This window comes from Gambusia affinis, linkage group LG13 (genome assembly GCF_019740435.1).
Source record: "Gambusia affinis linkage group LG13, SWU_Gaff_1.0, whole genome shotgun sequence".
Classification (NCBI taxonomy): domain Eukaryota; kingdom Metazoa; phylum Chordata; class Actinopteri; order Cyprinodontiformes; family Poeciliidae; genus Gambusia; species Gambusia affinis.
In genome coordinates, this window is record NC_057880.1 from 6,559,000 (window position 1) to 6,582,424 (window position 23,425).

The 23,425-nt window shown below is 40.9% G+C and overlaps 1 protein-coding gene across 12 annotated transcripts in view; it reads left to right on the forward strand.

Annotated features, from left to right (window-relative positions):
• The window catches only part of ehbp1 (EH domain binding protein 1), a 169,450-nt gene that overhangs the window by 114,247 nt on the left and 31,778 nt on the right, over nt 1–23,425 (forward strand). For 10 of the 12 annotated variants that reach the window (XM_044136431.1, XM_044136434.1, XM_044136430.1 and 7 more), the window contains 3 exons: nt 3,531–3,669; nt 4,591–4,691; nt 7,824–7,947. In XM_044136431.1, the coding sequence (XP_043992366.1) occupies nt 3,531–3,669; nt 4,591–4,691; nt 7,824–7,947 (364 nt within the window). The remainder of the gene's footprint in view (nt 1–3,530; nt 3,670–4,590; nt 4,692–7,823; nt 7,948–23,425) is intronic. The other 2 variants (XM_044136437.1, XM_044136436.1) reach the window with 2 other exon arrangements.

The window sequence follows — 23,425 nt, forward strand, 5'->3', positions numbered from 1 at the left end:
TTTGTGATTTTAAAATGAGGAGGTTTGGGGGCTCCACAGAGTCCTCCTCCAGGCCGGCGTAACGCCCCGCAAGAACATCACCCACCAGCACACACCGTCCCTCTCATTACTGATTGTGTGTATTCGCAGCCTCGGCAGCACACGATAAGGGCATGCGACGCTCAGCAGACTGCAACATTAGTCACGCAGCCCCCTGCATGCACATTTACAGACTCTCGTGCACTAAAAGCCCTGAATCACCACTGCTGCAGCTTACCACAGTGATGGCAGCAGCGATAAGAGATGGAGGGAGAATGAAAGAGAGCAAGAAGGGCCAAACACCCCAATATCTGCTCGTGCCAGAGTGTGAAAAGGAAACAGAGGGGTAGCCAAGTGGGCAGGTGTTCGGTATGCTTGTGAGATTTAGTGATTGAGATGGTTTCGCCTTTGGTTGAAATGCGGCGGCAGATAAACAACCAAACGACAAGCCACAGCTTTGCAACAGTTAAGTGATACATCTGCTAATAGTAAGGAATCTCTGGGCTGTAATCAGTTCCCTCAGGATTCTTACATTTTTGCTAAATGCACTATTCTCTGCAAACGGTACAAGGACTTGCAGTTTTATGTTAGTGTAGCACAAACATGTTTTTTGTAAATCTTCATTAAAAAAAATGACAAGGACGCATCCAGTTAAAGTTTTATTTATATAAGCTTATGAATTATTTATTGTGAATCTTTGATTGTGGATCTTTGTGTTGCCTTCTTCTTTTCTTCTGAAATTTTAGACATCATAATGTGATCAAAGTTTCAAGATCAGTTCAAGAGAAAGAACAGTTGAAACCCTGCAGGAGTCAGTTCACACAGGGAGTAAAACACAAACTCTATCATGATTTTATGCAGTTTGATTGAGATCTGAAGTGCTGAACTTTGTTTTTTTGTTTTTTTCTGGTAAAAGATGGTTTCAAAATGGTTTCATAATGGCGAGAGAAAAAAATGGGTATGAGATTCTTACTGTATGACAATCTTGAGTAAAAATACCACAGTTTTACAGTGTCACAGTATTAACAAACATTTACAGCAAAACTGACATGGTCTAATTAATAGAATAAATGTTATTATTTTTATACAGTGACTAATAACAATAGGGGATTAACAGTTAAGTAAACATGACAATTGAGGAGAATAACACTTCTGCCATTTTGCTGTTTATAGAGCAGAGTAATTAGTAGGCCTATTGAGTCAGGCTAACTACTTAGTTAGCAAAAACTGCTTTTAAGCTCATAGCTTCCCCTAAGTGAACTTTCTTAGATAAGTTTTTAAGCGCTTAAAAACTTATCCAACTTATTAAAAATTTTCTACATTTTCAGTTTAAAAAGTTCAACATCTGTATTGAAGTTTCACTTATCAAGTGTTAAGAATTCAGATAGACGTTTATATTTGTGCTCTCATTTTAAAGTGGGTGAAGACTATTTATGCAGCAGTTCTGTTTCTTCTCCTCACATTCGCTCTGCCTCTCCCCTCCACCCCCATAACTTTATTTCAAATAAATATACAGGAACGTAATAAAACATGGACAGTAGAGAATAAGATGAAAGTAAACATCGGAGGGCATTATTAAATATGTAAAATATGTTGTCAGAGCTAATTTAGTGCTTAAGGATTGTAGTCGTTCAAAGGCAGATGGAATTTGAAATGAAGTTAGCGCTTTAGTTTTAGCTTCGTCTACACATTGTGTTGGTGTAGAGCTTTCGCGCTTACGGAGCTAAAGTTTTACCTAACCATGCCCACCACTGGTAAAAAAATAAATAAATAAAAACTTTGAATGGTTCTGACACCAGATCCTTTTTAAAGTATGTTCCCATCCTCCCTGAAAGCTAGAAACACAAAGTATTCCAACATTCTGTTACTCAGTCATCATTTGAGAACCTTCAGCTTTGAGATCCTCTTGCTCTTTACTTTTTATGCCCTTCAGTGAATTTAAATATACTCACGAGTGCATGTGCATCCAAACACTCACACACGCACACGCCTAGACGCAAAAAGCACACTCAAGGACATCAGTGCTTCCACATATCTTAGCTCTTGTCCTGTTTTAAAATATTTAATTGGCCTTTTTGTATAAAAGCCCAAAGCACTTCATAAATAAATTTTCCTCAATTTGACACAAGGTTTTAAGAGGCTAGCGGAAGCTGACAGACTAATAAACAAAACAAAGAGCAAACAGGCTAATTGCTGACTTTGTTTTTGAGAGTCAATAATGTGAAGACGCTCTAACAACTCCTCGTCTACGCCCCGTTCCCCCATTCTCCCGTGCCGCCTCTATCAGCCGTCCCCGGCTCCTCACACCCTGCTTCACTATCTCCCTCCGTCTCAAGCGGTGGAACGTGTTTGCCCTAATTGTCGACTTTATTACACGTTTCGCCGTCTTATTAACGTTGCCTCGACGTCAATCTCAACCCGAAGTCGGCTTCTTTTTCCACTCGGCTTGGCATACTCGGGAGTGTCGGTAATAAAGCGTTTCTGCGTACCAGTCCTGATAGAGGGAGCATGTAGCTTTTTAACATGTGCTCACTTTGAAAACAATAGCAGGTTTTTTTTTTGTTTTGGTTTTTTTGGGGGGGCATTTTGCATAATCTGAATATATTTTCTGGCTTGAGGTTTTGTTGAAAGTCAAGTTAATTGCCTCCTTTTTGTCTTGCTCATGAGTGAGACAGAGAATGAACGCTCTTGTTTGTGTGTGTGTTTTTTTTAGAGCGGCATATACTAACAAATTATAATGAAGCTTCTATACCAGTGGTGTCAAACTCATTTTTGTTTTGGGCCTTATCAAAAATCTGAATGTTGTTTAAAGGGCTGATTGTGTCAGAATCTACTGATAAATCCCATTAAACTATTAACATATCAATAAACAGCCCTTTGTTTCAGCATTTAATAAGTGTTCCTTAAAATGAAATAATAATTGAACACCTTTTCAGTCCGTCCAGAATTTCTTGATTGTTTTTTGTGGGTTTTTACAGTCAAAATCAGATTTTGTGGTGCTAATTTAGAACTATTTGTAAGGATTCCTTACCATCCTTACAAATAGTAAGGATTTGTAAGACGTTAAATGTGACTTTTTACTAATCGCAGTATTGATCACGGACTACAACTTGACATTAAGTAAGGCTGAGGTCACTTAGACACAATGTTTCTGGCCAATTTTGATTTTAAAAAAACTGCAGTAAAATCTGCAAAAAGGTTGATTTTTGTGTGAATTTACAAAAAAAGTGGAGGCACTTATTGATGTAACTTGGAGTCAGAGGGCCACACAAAAAGCTACAGCGGGCTGGATTTGGCCCCCGGGCCTCGAGTTACCAACTTGTACCAGTTTTATCCGCTGCTCTGGTTGTAGCTATGTAAATGGTTAATTTGAGCTACTTTGGACCAGTATTTGATAAAATGTCTGATGCAGACCTGAGATTCACTCTTTCACGTTTTGTTCTCATGCAGGTGTTGTGTCGTGATGATGGATCATTGTTCTTGAGTAGGTTGTGTATTTCTGTCTGTCTCAGAACAACGCTGAGGAGCTGAGGGCCGAGCGCCTGCGCAGAGCCACAGAGAGGCTGCGGAGTCCCGTCGTCTTCAACAAGGACTCCGCTGTGAGGAAGACTCAGTTGAAGTCCTTCAGTCAGTATGTGGAGAACAGACCGGGTGAGGACAATGTAACTCAGACACACACCTTTGTAGTTAGCTAGGGAGGCCACTTCACATCCAGCTTAGTCTTGAAAACAAATTTTGCCATTAGTAGGTTGGTAATTTGGTGTCATACTGCAATTATCTTGTTTAATGTTGCCTATTACTTGGCAAAGTCATTCATGACCACTGAATCAGTCCAAGGTTAGTTGTACTCAGTTTTGTTAAGAGAACAAGAATGAGTGTCTTTCCAGGATTAGACTAGACCAACTTTGCTCTCTCCTCTTGGAACTTGTTACTAGAAACTTTTAGGTTGACTAAATTCGTCTCGGTTATTTGTTTAAATCTAAACTATAACTGCTCGAGGCTGATTCAATGACATGTAGCCGTATTTTTATAACTTGACATTTTCTTTTAACTGTGTATTTTTTGTATCATATTTGCTGCTGCCTCGTGGCCAGGACTCCCTTGAAAAAGAGGTTTTAATTCTGGTAAAATGAAGGTTAAATTAAAGAACGCCCTAATATTGCTACCGGACAATATTTGTCATTTTTAAACACATCAGAATCGGTCCGATAAATAAACTGGCCTATATCAAAAAACAATATTTATCTCCATCTTCTTGTCTTTATGTTTCTGGAGGAGGAGGTTGGTTATGTAGTATTTGCTTGGTCATGTGACAGTGATATTCATTACGCTGCTTTCTGCTTTGTAACTGTTAATACCACATTTGTGACAAACAAACCAATGAAACTATTGTAATTTTACTCTGGATTATGAAACCACAACACACCTCCAAGAAAATGTAAGTTTTACCTTTCATGAAGGACAGGACTCTGGATAACCAACACAAGTATTCCTGTAAAATATCAATGTAGCTTTATTTATGCTAATATCAATGTGTTGTTGTTTTTTTCTTTTTTGTCTCTTTGCTTTCAGAAGTGAAGCGACAGAAATCCGTTCCTGAAGATTTAAAGAAGGCCGACGAGGACGGAGATTCACCAACAGAGTTTGACCTTCACAGACCATTCGAAGAAGAGGTTTGTTTATTTAAAAACACTTCAAAAGCAAAAAATGAAGGATGTTTGGTTCAAAATAAGTCACAAATCAGGAAATCTGTGAGGGCTGTATTTTTTTTTTCAGTACTCACAATTAATTCTATTAATCATTTCAGTCCTAGTGTCTAATCTCGACACATTTCCTCCCTCTCTGTTCCTGCCACACTTACATTTCCCACCTTGTCTTCAACTTCGCCACCTCTGAGTCTTTCACTCTTACCTCAGCCGTCCCCTCGTTACCACGGGGACATCTAAGTATTGATCTAACACACCGCCACCTTAATTATAACAGCGGTAGATATCGGGCCGCCGTGTGGACGTATGTGTGTGTGCGTGTTCACGTCCTTTAAGAATACACACGTCTCACATTGTCTTCTCAAAGAGAGTGTTTATAAGAACACTATTATTTCAGTGGCTGAGTGTTTGAGCATGTGGGCCACTAGAGACCACGAGGTGAATCCGTCTTCCCAAGCAGTCCTCTCCTGCCCTCGACCCTCCACCTCGGCCTCATCCAACCACGCACACACACACACAGCCCTCCTCCCGGTGCCCGGGCCCCAGGGTTAATGGGTGTTCAACCTTTCCATTATCCCGATCAGCCAAGAATTACCTGCTGAATGATGTTTGCATTAATATAATATATATGGTAATTTCCCTCCTCTTAATTACGGCTGGGCCGAGCGCGGCAAGGGGAGTGGGCTGATCATGTGTAAAATTGATTTGCCAAGGAAAAATATGGTGATAGAGCGAGAGCGCGCAGAAGGGGAGGCTGCAGGGAATCTTTAGCGCACGCACACATACACACACACACACCCACTTGTACAAATGAGACGTGCACAGAGGTACATGAATGCACTCTCTCGAATGCCGGAAAGAGTACAGCAAAAAAAAGTGCTGGCCTGGGTGGAATGAAGGGGAGGGGAAAAAAAAAAAAAACTTTTTCTCCTGCTCACTAGTTCTCCTTCCCATTAAGAAAAACGAAGTGCATCAGCAATAAAAATGGAGATATTTTTCGGATGCATCCTCAGTGGTTAAATTTGAATAAACATTTTCCTCACTCAGAGGGAGTCTCTCTGAAGAATAGCAAACAGCCAGGAGACAGAGGTGAAGAGGGGTCACAAATGGAGAGTCTATTAAGTGCCTATGCTTATAGAATGATGGGGTTGTGTATTTGTGTGTGTGTGTCTCAGTGTTGAGCGGAGTTGGTGTCGGGATGTTTGAGAAAATGGAAAGACTTTGCTGAAGTGGAAGAGCGTGTTTGAGGGTTTAAGCAGAACTGAATCAAAGGTTTAATTTAATAAACTTGGAGGAGAAGTGAGCCGCAGGTGGATTGAGTCTGAACTGCAAAACATAAACAAGTCTGTTCACTATAACAACTCTTAACAAGTCTGTTACTATAATAAACGCATCCTTTATTGTCCCATGGTGGGGAAATTTAGGTGTAACAGCAGAATGTAGGTTCAAAGAAAGATAGATCCTTTCTTTGAACAGATCCTTCCTCCCAGCTGCTGGGAGGAAGGATCTGTGTTGATGATACTTTCTGCACCAAGGATGCAGCAGTCTGTCACTGAATAAGATCTGCAGTCCAGCAACAGCTTTCTGCTTGGGATGGGAGACATTCCCAAACAGGGATGTAATTTTAGTCCTTCTGTCTCCTTCTGAACTGGGTCTAACGTGAAGTATATTTTTAGTACTTTGCTCAAAGTATATTTTCTCAATATTCACCATTCGTATCTTGACTATTTTTCTATCGTGCAGCCATATAAATCCATATATTAAACCACAGAACTGAAGTTTTGGATATAAAGTAAGTTAAGATGTTAAACTCCCTGTAAGTTTTAATAATTCTGTGCACAGGCGTTGCTTCTGAAGTGATTATTGCTTTATTTAGGTCTTTGTTGTGTGTTTCTCATTGAAGTTCAATAGTCAAGACAATTAAACAATTAAACACACTAAGCATTTTTGAAACGCTCCGATTGACTTCAAACCTCATGTTTTCTGTGTATTTTACTATTTGTCACACAGTCAACAATTTTTAAAAGAATTTTTGCTGCTTCACTTTCCAAATGAATAAACTGTCAGCTTTAAATTGCATTTTTGGCTAAGTATGTATTCATTTTTCTTTTACATTATTTGTTGACCCAAACGATTAGAAAACGATTATTATACTTGAGGAAATACCAAATTACCAAATTTCTGGTTTGAAAGTTTGATGGGAACAAGAAGTTGGTGTAATATTGATTTAAAAGAGATCTGCAGATTGTCTTTAGATCATCATCAGTGTTCAGGGGTCAATATGTCAAATACTGAAAAAATCTTTTGTTTTTTTGTTTTGATTTTTGACTTTAGATGCATCAAAACTGCATAAGACTGACATAATAGATGTCATAAACACCAAGGAGTCTTCATGAATGTTTATAACTGTTTTCATTAAGTGTCATTGTAAACAATTACACTTTAATGCAAAACCTGCATTAAAGTGTAATTGTGAGACGTCATAAGGATAATATCATTCTTATGCACACACCTTCAAATAAAGTGTTATCAGTAAAACAAAAAGATTCATGTTAAGGACATATATAAAAATAATCTTTCTATTGGATTTCAAACTACTACCTCTGTCAAAAGAACTTTCTGCACATTTTTTTTCTTTCGTTTGCGTCTATTCAGTGAAACTTTGAATAGACCTCAAAAGAAAACAACATATCTGCATCAGCCAGAAAAAGTCTAACATAGATGGATAATAAAGTTGACCACTGGGATAGGAAACATTGAGAAATTAATAAAAAACGCAGCAGTTTTTTGTGTGAAGTTTTCTTGGTGAAATATGTTTTTCAAGTGCACTGATTTTCTGTTTTTTGTAAAGTAATTTTACCCTCTCCTCTCTCTGCCTTTATTTCCCTCCAACTCTTGCTTCATCCTCATCACTTCCATTATTCTCTCTGTTTCTCTCCTTGGCCTCGATCTGCTTTTATCCCCTCTCTCTCTCTCTTTTTTTTTTCTTTCCTCCTCCTCCCCTCTGTCTAATGCCAACTCTCACTACTACTCCTCCTTCTCTCTCTCATAACTATTCTTTCGCGCTCTGCCTCGCTCTCGCTCTCTCCCGGTCGACAGAAGGCGTTCAAAGACACCAGTCAGTATGTGGTTGGGGAGCTGTCTGCGCTGGAGAGCGAGCAGAGGCACATAGACGCCCGAGCAGCTCGCGTGGAGAAGAGGCTGCGCTATCTCATGGACACAGGTACCCCAAGCCCAATTACACTGGAAAAACTGTTTTGGCAAATTGAGCGTACACATAGGCGTGCACACACACACACGCACACATTTATGTACACTTGGAGAGTTTGTGTGTTTGTGACGGAGGGAATCTTTGAAGCCCCCCACCCCACACACACACACACACACTCCTGCCCCAATCCCCTGAATTCCCTCCCCCCCGCCCTCTTGGATGAATGTTGTGCGACGTAGCGCCGGGTGGATATGAAAGGAGGGGTGAGGGAGGAGACGGGAGGGCTGGGGGAGGGAACGAGGGGAGTGTGTCTCGGGGATGGGAGAAGAAGGGAGACCTCTCTGGGCCGGGGTGATAAGGGAGCCCTTCATGGGGGAAACGATAACTGGGTGCGATAGCCGAAGTCTGCGCCGCCGCCGTTTGCCAGCCCCGGCCCCAGCCAGCCTCCCCAACTATTGAACAGTTGCGCTCAGCCATGCACAGCTACTCACACACACACACACGGGCACACACACCCCCCTAGTACATATCTGGCCTTCATTGATATGCTGTGTAAGGAAAGACGGGGGTGAGTTAAAGGGAGAGGCAAAGAAATGGCAAAGAGAGCGAACAACACGAGCCACCGACACAGTTCACAAACCGGCGACACAAAACGCTCACGCGCCCCGTAAACGTGGTGTAGCGTACAGAGCCAGATTCGGAAGTTTTTTTTTTTTTTGTTGTTGTTGTTTTTTTTTATTTAAGGTTCGCCCCCCCCCCCCAAGTAAAGCCTTGTTAAGACATGAGACACTACACCGAGCCAAATAATAAAAAAAAAAAGACAGAAGGGCCTCGGCTGTGTTGAGTCCCCAACTGAAATTGGAGAATCGCTCCCTGCCATTGGTGACAATAATCATCCCGTTTCTCACCCGGGAATGCTCCAGGGCCGGGGAAGAACATGAAATTCATTTTGATATTTGCAAATGTTTTGAAAGTGTAGTGATTTAACAGTAACTCTTGTGCTTTTCTTGACACGTCGGTGGCGGATTTAACCCCGAAAATCCTGGAGAAAAAAAAGCAACAGGGCCAGGCCAGAAGAAAGAGCTTTTAGAAATGGAAACCGGGTTGCTGAGATTTGTGCTCACCTTCTCCATCCCATTTGGGTGCTGATATTGAGGCTATCTCGTTGCCGTTTGTTGTGTTTGCTTTCCTCCTTTTCGCTGCCCCCCCCCCCCCTTCCTCTGTGCCCTCTCTCCCTGTCAGAGCGCACGCCATTGTGTCAATCTGAAGGGCTGTTTTCCTTCTTCTTCTTCCCCAACTGTTAAAGCAGCCACTAGCCAGCGAGAAGCCAGGTTATTTACTTTCAAACACCGTAAAGAAATGTATATATGAGATACACGCCTACAGTTCCCTCCTGAAAATGTGATTTACTAGAAAAAGATGAGTGGAATACAGAAAGGTGAGGAGAATATAATAAAAAGGATATCATATTGAGAAATTCTCCTTGGTTTCCTTGTTAAGGTCTACGTATGTGCTTTTGCTTAGCAACAGAACCAACCTGTTGTGCAGTTATCTTTTTCATTTACAGGACCTTTATAAACCGTCGCCAACGTTCAAGCTTTTTCACGTCAGTTTTCTTGGTATTTTACGTGGTCGATAGAGGTGCACTGATCAATTGGCGCATATTTCCCTAATTTACTGGAAGAGGGGATTGGCCGAAAACAAGCATTTCTATCTCCGCATAGGTTCAGCCAGTGTACGCCCACTAGGTCACATTCGCATGTGTATGGTTTGCAATAGTCACTCCACTATTGACAGTTTAGTAACTTTGTCGCTATATTTAGCAGCTCTTAACACAAAAATATCTGGCCGATCAGGCTTTTTAAAGATTGTCGATCAGCCAGAAAACTGCAGTCAGTACACTCCCGGTGAAAGAGCAATGCCAATTTTAAAATATTGCTTTATTTTCCTGTTGGCAATCAACCAGAAAGCTAAAATCACTGTAACCGTAGTGATAAAACAGCAAGAAGTCTAAAATGCTACATCATTTGTTTATTTATTTTTATTTTTTTACAACTATACATCTGAAACATGTTTTAGGCTTGTATTTAATTTCCTTTAATCCCCAGCTCAGGTGCTAGAATCTGTTTACTGGACAATTGCCTCCACAAATTTGCCGTTTATGGAAGAGTTGCAGGAATAATAATAATTAAAGCTGCAAGCAGCCTCGTGCGGCCCTCGCAGCAAGCGCTGCTCCGGCTCGCCGGCCACCGCGGAGTTACAGCAGCCGCGGAAGCTCTCGCACCGTTTCCAGAGCCGACGCCCGCTCGCCGAAGCGGGAGCCGTCGCGAACCTTTCCCGCCCGATCGCCCGCCACACGACACACGCGAATGCGTTCGGCAGCGCTTCCCGACGACTCACAAAAAATCTGCTGCAGATCGGTCCATTTACGGCGGAGATATAGCGGATGGATTGACCTAGGGGGCGCAGTGGAGTCAAATTACATTTCAAAACATTTGAGCTCTTTAAAGGTTACCACAGGTCTTACATTTCAAGTTTGGTTCCAATCGGATCATCCATGTGTGATTTAAAGACAATCGTATGAATATGGCGAGGGTCTGACATTCGCCATCTGGCCACGCCCACACTGTTCAGCCAGCATTGACAGATGTCATCACCTTATCATTTTAAGTGGGTTTGCACTGGATTAAATCCATATAAAAAACAGAGAAAAGTTAGACATACTGCAGGAAAAAATGGTGACTTTCTGTGGGTAGTGGGTGGGGCTAATGAACTAATCATTCTATCCAGGTGGTGCAGCGGCACATCTAAAGTCACCAGGTTACTCAGAACCCATCCAAACACAGAACAGATGCTTAGAACAGATAATGTGCCAAACTTTCTCCAGCTGAACAGAAACAAAACTGAAGTTATTATCTTTGGACCTAAAGAGGAACAATCTAGAGTCAGTGCAAAGCTTCAGTTATTACAACTAAAAATCAGCAATCAGGCCCGAATCCTGGGAGTAGTGATGGACACTGACCTGAACCTTCATAGCCACATAAAGACAGTCACAAAGATGGCCTACTATAACCTGAAGAACATTTCCAGGATTAAAGGACTAATGTCTCAGCCAGATCTAGAGAAACTCATCCATGCGTTTATCTTCAGCCACATTGATTATTACAACTGCGTCTTCACAGGTCTGTCCAACCAATCAAACAGCTGCAGCTGATCCATAATGCTGCTGCTCGTGTTCTCACTAAAACCAGGAAGATAGAGCACATAACACCAGTTTTAAAGTCCCTCCACTGGCTCCCTGTAGCTCAAACAATAGACTTTAAAATACTGTTGTTAGTTTATAAATCACTGAATGGTTTAGCACCACAATACATTAAAGATTTGCTGCTGTTGTATCAACCTTCCAGACCTCTCAGGTCTTCTGGTTCTGGTCTGCTCTACATCCCCAGAACCAAATGAGGAGAAGCAGCATTTAGCATCTATGCACCACAAATCTGGAACAAACTTCCAGAAAATTGTAAAAGAGCTGAAACACTGACTTCCTTTAAATCTAAATTAAAACCCACTTGTTTAGAGTTGTATTTGAAATGTAATAAATTGCAAATGTATTGACAAAACCTGACTTGATGTTTTGTTTTGATTGTTGATTCTATGTTGCATTGTGTTTTTGTCTTTGATTTGGTGTAAAGCACTTTTAAATGCCTTGCTGCTGAAATGTGCTTTCTTTAACTAGGAAGAAAGTAAACAGATCTCAAAGCAAAAATTAATCCCTTAAAGCTCACATAAATGCTGAAGAGCCATGGCATTAAAATTAAAATTAATTTAAACTCTAATTTAAACTCTAAGAATGAGTTTAAAGTTCATTCAAATCATTGATTTTTATTTGATTTGATCAAAATCAAAACAAATTTTGTTTTGATTTCAAACAAAATCCGATTTGAAAAAATAAATAAAAAATTCACTGTGAAAATGTCAAATATTTACAAAAATATTTTTTATAATTTAGAATTACAATATATACTGTAAATTTCTTAAACTGATGTAAAAATATTGCAAACAACAGTTTTACAACATTATTAGCATGAAAATGAAGGCAATTCTCAAACTGCCAGAATCTCATCATACTCTCAGTCTCTGATACTCTGTCAGTTGCTAATAAGAACGATCGATCTGCCATCGTCATCATGTCAATCCTCACTGCGCTAACATTGCGGCTTTGGGTTTCCCCTCTTCGTCTTCCAGCACAAAACAGAACGCTGCTGCAGCGCGTTCATTCTTCACATAATCTTTTATATACAGAACAGAAACCACTAAGCTAAAAAGAAATTAGTTATGGATGCCACCGATCGCCCCGATATCTTTGCATCAATTTTGCGATATTACTGCATAAGATGCTACTCCGTTAAAATGCTTTATGCTTCTGAGCGGTTCTCCATATCAGCACTTCGTATGCTATGAGCATTAATACCGATATGTTTTCTAATATTTCCTCGTCCATGCAAGTCAACGTATGAAACAAACTTCACCCACTTCGTAACGTAACATGTGTACAGCCGGAGAAAAATCAAAGCAAAACATGATCACACAATACCTAACAGAGTGAATTTTGACACTCACCAGAATCGACATGCCTCCAGCAAACTTGTAGATAACTTGGGATGTTGGAGGAAGTAATATCAGGACGGCTCACCGTTGTTATCCAGCATATTAGTTCCGACAGTTTAGTTCCGATAGCTTAGCTGTGTTAGCTTAGCCTCCTCGTTGTTAACAGACAACACCGTTTCTGTTGTGTGATTGTACATTAGAGAAATATGAGGACAATTTCCTGGGCTAATAAGGGATATAAACGCAAATATCGGACATGAAAATGTATACTTACATTATAAAAACGCACACATGTTTCATACACACTGGATTAAGAAGGATTGATCGTTAATGTTATCCGTGAATGCTATTTTTCCTACGAAGCATAAAAACAACTTGATTGCTACGTAAAAGTAGAACTACAAATACAGCAGATGCATCATGGGACATGTAATGTGAAACTGAACAAATCCTCCTGTCTGAGGAGCTTAGTCATGTGTGGAGTAATAGTGACACCAAGTGGTAAATATCGCCATTACAGCACCTCTCTAATACTGAGGAATTGTCCAGAGTCATGCGTGGAGTAACAGTGACACCAAGTGGCCGATATGGGAACTACATATATATTTTTTTCTAAACATTGAACTTAAATCCAAAACAACAGGAAATCCGTTGAATTTAGAATATGGCTCCAAGAGACATTTTTGTTCGTCCTGAAAAGATACACATATGTACCAAGTTTGGTAATTCTAGGTTAAAGCATGACTTAGGGCTGATCATTTAAAATTTTCTAGCCAGCGCCATAAATACATTAGGCCACGCCCACCAAATTTTATTATGGATTTCTTTCAGGAGGTAGATAAAGATCCATCCTAGAGAGTTTGGAGAAGTTTTGCCCAAAACTGTGGAATTCAGAGCCAAACGAATGACAGCGGCGTTAGAGGTCACTTCGGCACGCCACCACGCCCACCTGCTCCATCAAAGCCGGTCGGGCCTGGAATCCAAAATACACCAGTATGTCTTCTGTTTCTGGAAAAACTTTCAAGTTGATTAGGTCAAAGGTGTAAGATAGCGACCGTTCCCAGTAAAACATGACACTTCCTGTTCTCAGGGGGCGTGGCCTGAGTGATGTCATCATTTGACCACAGGGTCTTTTATGTCAAACTATGATGATCAATCACTGAAAGTTTGGTTCCTCTGAGAGTTTTAGTGTAGGAGTTATAAGAGTTTTATGTTTCATGGCGAATAGTCAAAGTTTGACACATAGCCACGCCCACATACTTTGAAGTACGACAATTCCTTTGATAACTTTTCACCTTTGATGCCTCAAGTGTGTGCTGAGCGATTTTGAAGTCTGTATCTGAAAAACTGTAGGAGGAGTTCGATCAAATACGAAGGCTGTAAACATCAAAAATGGGGTCAATTTTGGAACTTTATTCCAAAATGGCCGACTTCCTGTTGGGTTGAGACCATGGCTCCAAGAGACTTTTTTGTACGTCCTGACAAGATACAAATGTGTGCCAAGTTTCATAATTCTAGGTTAAACCATAGCTTGGGGCTGATCATTTAAAATTTTCTAGGGGCGCTATAGAAAAATTAGGCCACGCCCACCAAATTTTATTATGGATTCCTGTCTTGGGGTGGATAAAGATCCATCCTAATGAGTTTGGAGCAGCTCGCCCCAAAATTGTGGAATTCAGAGCCAAACGAATGACAGCGGCGTTAGAGGTCACACGCCGCCACGCCCACCTGCTCCATCAAAGCCGGTCGGGGCTGGAATCCCTTATACAGCCACATGTTTCCTGTCTGTTAACACAGTTTCATGTTGATTAGTTCAAAGGTGTAATATAGGGACCGTTCCCAGTAAAATATGACACTTCCTGTTCTCAGGGGGCGTGGCCTTAGTGATGTCATCATTTGACCACAGGGTATTTTAGGTCAACCCACGATGATCAATCACTGAAAGTTTGGTTCCTCTGAGAGTTTTAGTGTAGGAGTTATAACTGTTTTGAATTTCATGGCAAGTAGGTGAACTTTGACCCTGCTAACCCCCTTCAACATACTCAAAAACTCACCGTTTTGATAACTTTTAATCGGCCATGCCTTATGATCAGACTGACCGAGTTTGAAGCCGATCAATCGAAATCCCTAGGAGGAGTTCGATCAAATCTGAAAAATTATGCGGCAAAATCGGGTCAAAATGTGACCTTCGATCCAAAATGGCCGACTTCCTGTGATACTTGCACTATGACAATAATTGTAAATTCTGAGCGTCTTGGGGAGCTCTACAACTGTACCAAATTTCAAGTCTCTCGACAAAGTAAGTGAATAGAAAAGGGTCTTTTGAAAATTTCTAGGTGGCGCTGTTGAGCCATTTTGTTGTGATTTTTGCAACGACCTTAAAATCACGTAAATTTTAAACAGTCTCTATCGTCAGCCCAAATTTGGTGAGTTTTTGAATATGATAAAGCCTCCAAAAAGGCAATTCATTTGGGTGGAAGAATAATAAAGAATAATTAAAGCTGCAAGCAGCCTCGTGCGGCCCTCGCAGCAAGCGCTGCTCCGGCTCGCCGGCCACCGCGGAGTTACAGCAGCCGGACGCGCTCGACCGTTCCAGAGCAGCGCCGCTTCGCCGCAGCAGCAGGAGCCGTCGCGAACCTTCCGCGGCCGATCTCCCGCCTCACAACACACGCGAATGTGTTCCGCAGCGCTCCCCGACGACTCACGAAAAATCTGGCGCAGATCGGTCCATTTACGGCGGAGATATAGCGGATGGATTGACCTAGGGGGCGCAGTGGAGTAAAATTACATTTCAAAACATTTGAGCTCTTTAAAGGTTACCACAGGTCTTACATTTCAAGTTTGGTTCCAATCGGATCATCCATGTGTGATTTAAAGACAATCGTATGAATTTGGCGAGGGTCTGACATTCGCCACCTGGCCACGCCCACACTGTTCAGCCAGCATTGACAGATGTCATCAAGTTATAATTTTAAGTCAGTTTGCACTGGATGAAATAAAGCATGGCTTGGGGCTGATCATTTAAAATTTTCTAGCCGGCGCCATAAATACATTAGGCCACGCCCACCAAATTTTATTATGGATTTCTTTCAGGGGGTGGATAAAGATCCATCCTAGTGAGTTTGGAACAGCTCGGCCCAAAACTGTGGAAATCAGAGCCAAACGAATGACAGCGGCGTTAGAGGTCACTTCGGCATGCTGCCACGCCCACCTGCTCCATCCAAGCCGGTCGGGGCTGGAATCTTCAATACAGCAACATGTTTTCTGTCTATGGAAAAAGTTTCAAGTTGATTAGTTCAAAGGTGTAAGATAGTGACCGTTCCCAGTAAAACATGACACTTCCTGTTCTGAGGGGGCGTGGCCTTAGTGATGTCATCATTTGACCACAGGGTCTTTTAGGTCAACCCATGATGATCAATCACTGAAAGTTTGGTTCCTCTGAGAGTTTTACTGTAGGAGTTATAAGAGTTTTATGTTTCATGGCGAATAGTCAAAGTTTGACACATAGCTACGCCCACATACTTGAATCGAGAATTCCTTTGATAACTTTTCACCTTTGATGCCTCAAGTGTGTGCTGAGCGATTTTGAAGTCTGTATCTGAAAAGCTGTAGGAGGAGTTCGATCAAATACGAAGGCTGTAAACATCAAAAATGGGGTCAATTTTGGAACTTCATTCCAAAATGGCCGACTTCCTGTTGGGTTGAGACCATGGCTCCAAGAGACTTTTTTGTACATCAGGACAATATACAGATGTGTAAGAAGTTTCGTAATTCTAGGTTAAAGCATGGCTAGGGCTGGTCATTAAAATTTTCTAGGGGCGCCATTAAGAAATTAGGCCACGCCCACCAAATTTTATTATGGATTCCTGTCGGGGGGTGGATAAAGATCCATCCTAGTGAGTTTGGAGAAGTTTGGCCCAAAACTGTGGAATTCAGAGCCAAACGTATGACAGCGGCGTTAGAGGTCACTTCGCCACGCCGCCACGCCCACCTGCTCCATCAAAGCCGGTCGGGGCTGGAATCCCTTATAGAGCCACATGTTTCCTGTCTGTTAACATAGTTTCATGTTGATTAGTTCAAGGTGTAATATAGGGACCGTTCCCAGTAAAACATGACACTTCCTGTTCTCAGGGGGCGTGGCCTTAGTGATGTCATCATTTGACCCCAGGGTATTTTAGGTCAACCCATGATGCTCAATCACTGAAAGTTTGGTTCCTCTGAGAGTTTTAGTGTAGGAGTTATAACTGTTTAGAGTTTCGTGGCGAGTCGGTGAACTTTGACCCCTGCTAGCCCCCCTTCAGCATACTCAAAAAGTCACCGTTTTGATAACTTTTAATCGGCCATGCCTTATGATCAGACTGACCGAGTTTGAAGCCGATCAATCGAAATCCCTAGGAGGAGTTCGATCAAATCTGAAAGGCTGTAAACGGCAAAATCGGGTCAAAATGTGACCTTGATCCAAAATGGCGAGTTCCTGTGATACTTGCACCATGACAATAATTGTAAATTCTGAGCGTCTTGGGGAGCTCTACAACTGTACCAAATTTCAAGTCTCTACGACAAAGTAAGTGAATAGCAAAGGGTCTTTTGAAAATTGCTAGGTGGCGCTGTTGAGCCATTTGTTTTGCGATTTTTGCAACGACCTTAAAATACGTAAATTTTAAACAGTCTCTATGCGTCCGCCAAATTTGGTGAGTTTTTGAATATGTTAAAGCCTCCAAAAAGGCAATTCATTTGGGTGGAAGAATAATAAAGAATAATAAACAATACAGATACAATAGGCCTTCGCAGCGCTTTGCTGCTCGGGCCTAATAAACAGTACAAAAACAATAGGCCTTCGCAGCGCTTTGCTGCTCGGGCCTAATTACCTTTGTTTAACCATTTTTTCCCCCCGTTGAGATCAAAAAATCTGTTTTCCAATACAGCAGAAACCTGGCCACGAATGGCAGCATACATAAGAAAAGAAACGATACTCAGTCACAACACAACACAATAAAATTTACAAACGACTCGAGTAAGACAGCTTGAATGTAATGGTCGTAAATACATTCAGAGATTCGTGTGTTCTAGTTTGAAAGCAGATAAGAAGCCCTACAGCAAACATTTACCTTGTGCCGTTCCCACAAGGCAAACGTTGAGTAGATTAGTCTCAGTTAGTCTCAGAGCTGAACTTCTAGTCTATATCCACAATGCAGTTTGTTACTGACAACTAACTCTCCACGCCCTGCTGTCCCATCCCATAGTGGCAGCAGTATCATGCTGAGGGAATGCTTTGTTTCTCCACTGGAAAGATGAATGGATGAACATTATAGTCAGTCGATGTTTAAAGGTGGTGGAGAGCTCCCCTAAAAGACATGCTGAATAAAACACTTTTTTAGTTTTTCATTTGTTAAAAGTTGGTCAATCATGTATATTTTTGGTTTGATTTCACACTAATATATGTTATGTATCCTGTAAAATCCTAATCAGATACATTGAGCTTTTTACAGTTTTATCAAGAATACTTTTTCATGGCGCTGTTTATAATTATGTTTGATTGTAGGTGAGAAATCATAGGCTATAACATTACCTGACTGTAGTTCAGCATTTCTTTAAATCAACCTTTACTTACGTTTGTGTGCTTAAGTTTTTCAAGAAAAAATTTGTACATTTAATGTTATTATTTTGATATTGACATAAATAGAAACAAAGTTATTTTATTTCTGTTTGGTTTTTGGATTTAGAGAACCAGTTATTGGTGTTTCTGTTTCTACTTGTAGGTACTTGACCGCACAGAACACCAGCTTTCTTCTGCTTGTAAATTTGAAACATTTTGTCTCCTACTAGTCCGTACTCATTCACCTGTGTGACCCAAAACCTAGATATGGAATCGGCTCCTTTGTGCCATCAGCTGCCAACGCCGATCATGTGTCTCTGACCACAGTAACCCAACACTAAATTACGCATATCCTCTTCTGTACTCTGAATAATACAATTCCCAACCGCTTGAAGACAAAGTACTTCTTGACACTGCTCTCTTGAACCCTGTGAAATAAAAAAAGGGGCATCTTTTTGTTTTTTTGGGGGGGTTTTTTAACACTAATGTAACTTTATTTATCTATTTTATCCCCAAGTAATTGACTAGACATGGACTCTTCCTCTTGCCCAACTCTGTTTTACTCAAGATCCCCAGTTATGTACCTAAAACCTTCTTCAGAAAAATCTTGCAGGCTTACATTGAGTTAATAATAAAAATATTTTCCCTAACTAATCAAGTTTAAAAAAAAAAAAAGAAGAAAAACTTAGAAAGAGAAATACAATTTCTCACAACACAGTTGAGTAAAAATTGAGTTAAAAATGGCCAAATAATGAACAACTCAACTAAAAGTACACGGTGGGGGCTACCAAACTAAGACTTTATGAGTCTCAGCTCCTGATCATTTATATAAAGATGTAACAACTACTGCATAAGCTTTTAACGATGTAATTCTAATAAACTGTATAAAAATTTTGCAAAATAATATCCCGTATTTTCATACAAATTTGACGTTACCTTCATTACGTTCAAGTTTGTTTAAGTTTTTATGAGCAGAGAAATTATTATTTTTAACTTTAACATTATTTTAAGTTCAAAGAACATTAAAAATTTTTCTTGAGGCTTTCATTATGTAGATTTGTGAGAAGTTCTGTCTCAGTTCATTTGCTTTGCATAAAGTTGTCAAACTTCTTCAGCTATTGAATTTTGTGTCATTTAGGTTTTCCTCATAGCTATACACAGATCCTGTTTGTCCCGGACGTCTGACTAATTCATAACAAACGATTCGGGAAAATCAGATCAGTCTAGAGAATGCCACATCTGGGTAAAAGTGGAATGAGCATTTTAGGGCGACTGTGGCTCATTGTGCAGCGTAGGCTTCCTGCAATCGACAGGTTTTACGTTTAAATCCAACTTTTTCCTGTCATCCTCCAGTGGTTCTTGGTGCAGCGCCACCACAGGCGAAGAGGGGGGGAAAGATTGTTCAAAGGGTTTGGATTACTTGACACAAAGCAGTGTGAAAGAGAACTGCAGTAGCTGAAAATGTAACAAATGCTGCAACTTCGGTCCCCAGTCAAACTGAGACTACCGGTGTTATGTCAGATCAGCATATGCTGTCAGAATAGCATATATGCAGTGAGTATGCATGTGTCCGCGTTAAAAGGTCCGCGACATTTAGAGGAGCTGTCAGGTCAGCATACGTGACAAAATATGATAAAATTGAGTGAATAAATTGTTTTTAATGATAGTTAGATGGATATACATGCATTGTTGTTTGAAAGTGTATTCAAAGCAGGGTCTAGTTGCAGCTGCAGTCAGATATATAAAACATGCCTCCCTGTTTGTTGATGTTGGTGTGACTGGTTAACTGCTAAGACAGGGTGTCACACAGTTGTTGATAACAAAGTGTATGACAATCTAACTTCTACATATGGTGTCACGTTGCTGATTAAATGAAAGCATATGGCGATCACAGCGATTTAGCAACGTATACAGATCTGGCAGAACACCAGATTGTCAGGTGTGTAAACACCATAAAGCGCTTAGAGTGGTCGGTACGACTGAAAAAACACTACATAAGTTAAGTCCATTTACTATTTAAATTTTGCAGTTGGGTAACCTAATTTAATTTAATGTAAAATGGTAATAACACCACTCTCAGGGTAAAGATTAAAGCCGGGAAGAGTTTCATCCCTGTTCTTAGCTAGAGGTTAGCCTAGCTGGGTTTAGATCTGGAGGTGTTGGATGGTATGAGAGCTGTCCTACCAGCTCAGATGTGCAGAGTAATCACTGCAGTGCACGCGATCACATGATTCAGCCCTCTCAAAGCGAGTTTGTGTGACCTCGGTGTGCAGCGATGCCGTGGCGGCGCACCGCACTCCAGGACCGGTGACCAGATGTGAACGGACAAGACGGGCTGACCCGTGAACAATCTGCTCATCTCTCCGCTCCAGCAGTGGGGGAAAACTTGAGGGGGGGGATCCGTGGCGAAAGGCGCGCCACTGCCTCACATTCTGCCTCTCTTTGATATCACATGTCTTTGCCTTGTCATTCACTCCATTTTTTTTCTTTAATCAAAGACTTGCTTCTTCTTTGTTGCGTTTTTCGTTTCTTTTCATCCTTGTGAAATCTCAGTTTTCTCCCACCCTTCTTTCCTCCTCCTCCTCTCCCTCGGTTCGGGCACGCCGCAGCTTTTTGCAGCATTTTCTATTACGCGGCGGCCCTCCCCAGATGAGTCCAAAGTAATTGGGGTGGTTAATTTATTTACTCAGAGGCAGTTCGCAGCACATTAAATAATAGAGATAATTGAACAAGAATTGTCAAGTGTCTTCTGATATCAGACACATTACAGGAGGGAGTGTGCATAAAACTCCATTTCTATGCCCCCATTGTTTATGGTAATTAAGTACACAGATTTATTCCTTGGTCGCCTTCCAAGCTTATGGCAAGCGGCATTGTTGTCTTCTATTAATATGTAATCAGTAAATAGTTTAATTTTCTAATCTGCGGTTGGAGAATTCACTTTCTAACAACTCTTAATTACTGCTGGGCTCTAATGAGTCTCGCCGTGCCGCTGCAGCCAGCCAATCAGGAAGCCCGGCTCTGGGTCGGGGGGGAATTTGAATTGCTGCAACCCTTCCCCAGCCTCCACCTCCACCCCCTCGACTAATGAACTTGTTATTCTTACACCTCTGGGAGCGCTGTCCTTCACACATCCAACACTAGGAGAACGTTTCACCTCCTGCAACAAACCAGATATTAATAGTAGAAGAAAGCTGAGCAGAATACTTAGAAAGATTTACTGTTACATTCCTATAAAGCTAGCTTTATTTCAAGGATGTGGCTAACACAGGCTAACAAGGTAGGAATAATATACTATAATGGTATATTTGACTATACTTGAATTGGAATAGAGATGAGTTATTAGTATGAAGAAGCTTTTAAAGCACCATTGCAGAAATCTCCTGACCCCTGTTGAAAATATCTAACAACCCCCCCTGCCTAGCCCCCACACTATTTACACAGGCCTCCTGTTTCAAATAGCTATATAAGCAGCAACAATGGACGCAATTATCCAAATAATGCCACTTAGCTGCAGCGCAAAAGCTGCCCCTCACCTACTGTGCATTTGATAAGAGATAAACAAGCAGAGAGAGGGGAGAGAATGACTTTTAGCTCTGCCAGATTAACATACATTTTTTTAAAAAAATCGTACTCGAAGCCGATAAGATTGACGCGGGGGTTTTTGTGGCACACGCTCCCTTTAATCTGCCTTTGTGTCTGCAAGTCGGCGAGAGGAAAATGGCACAAGGAGGAATCTAGCAAGAGCTTAATGCACCCTTTTTTAGATGTTAGGCATATCGCGCTCCGAATCACAGGGAAGGATGGAGCGGACCGTTGACGGCTTCACAGCCGAGAGGAACCGGTTTTATTTAAATGGGAGGTGTGGGTTCAGTGACGTGAGAATCCTAAGCATCAGCCAGCGACTCTAAATCTCACTTATCCAAAAAACACCCAGGGCTGGCCCAAAGGCACTGGAGGCCCCGGGTAGAGTTCCACATGGGCACCCAGCTCTGCTTTTCTCCACCGGCGGAAACTGTGCTAATTGGAACAGCAGCTGACTGCATTAAAACCTGAATTACATGGATTACAGATTACAGATTCTTGACAAATATAAAAAATATTTTTTGCATTATTTATTGAATTAATCGGACACTAATTTGTTTATATCGTTCATCTTTTGAAAAGTTAAATTTCCATTGTACTTATTTAAGAAACACAAATTCTAATTAAAATCCTTGTTTTTTAAAAAATTATTATTGTTTTTTGGGTGCAAGTATATTTCTAAAACATTCCTGTAGGAATTTATTCTTCTTTTATGCCCCCAGAACAGCAGAGATACGACCAGCCAGCCACAAGGATTATTTATACCTTGATCCGACCCTATAGACACTTTTTACACTGAAAAAACACAGTCTCACAAAGTTTCAAGTGAAAAATCTTAGTAGACTTAAAATAAGGCAAAACATGATAAAAAAGAATTTAGTCAATAAGCTAAAGAAGCTATGGCAGAACTAGCCAGTGGAACTACGGCTTCTTTATCTTGGTGAAAGTTACCTGTAAGTTAGTTTTGTCTGTTTTTATGTCTACTGAGATATTTCCTCTAGAAACTAGAGCCAAACTACTTGGTAAGATTTTGTGTTTTTCCAGTGTAGAAAACCATCGTTTACTTGGATTTCTTATAATGTTTCTTAATCAGGATTCGTATTTCACGGTCGGACACACGAGCCTATCCTTCTCGCGGTTATCTTATGTTTGTTACACAAACAGCCCACACAGCTTGGACTGTATTATCTGCAGAAGTTCCTTCACAATCGTAATGCTGAAGAAGAAGAAGAAGAAGAAGCTTAACATTAATTATTGCAACTGTGGGCAGATTACATCCACGGCCGCCTTGTAAGCACCGGCAGACTCGTCTTGACCTCCTATATGAGAGCTTAAAGACACAAGAATGGCATTTTACCAACTTTAATGGGATAACCAGTCTAATCTCTCAGCTTTGAGAGAAGTAGTGGTGTTTGGGCTATAATACCCTTTGCAGTTCATAGAGCGAAAGATGCAGGGAAGCGAGGTTGTTGCCGTCTGCGCTATTCAGCATTTGCTTCCTTTCTCAGTCATGTTTTTCACGTGTTTACATAAAAAATCAGAACCCTTCAGTTCAAAGAACAAGATGAATATCATCAACTTCTTTACAAAAAACATGGGCTTCACTGAGGGCTTTTTTTTTTGTCTGCTGTGTGAATTTTGATTGCTGAGCAGTGAGATTGAGACTGTTGTTTATTGATAATCATGAAGCCAATTTCTTAGCTA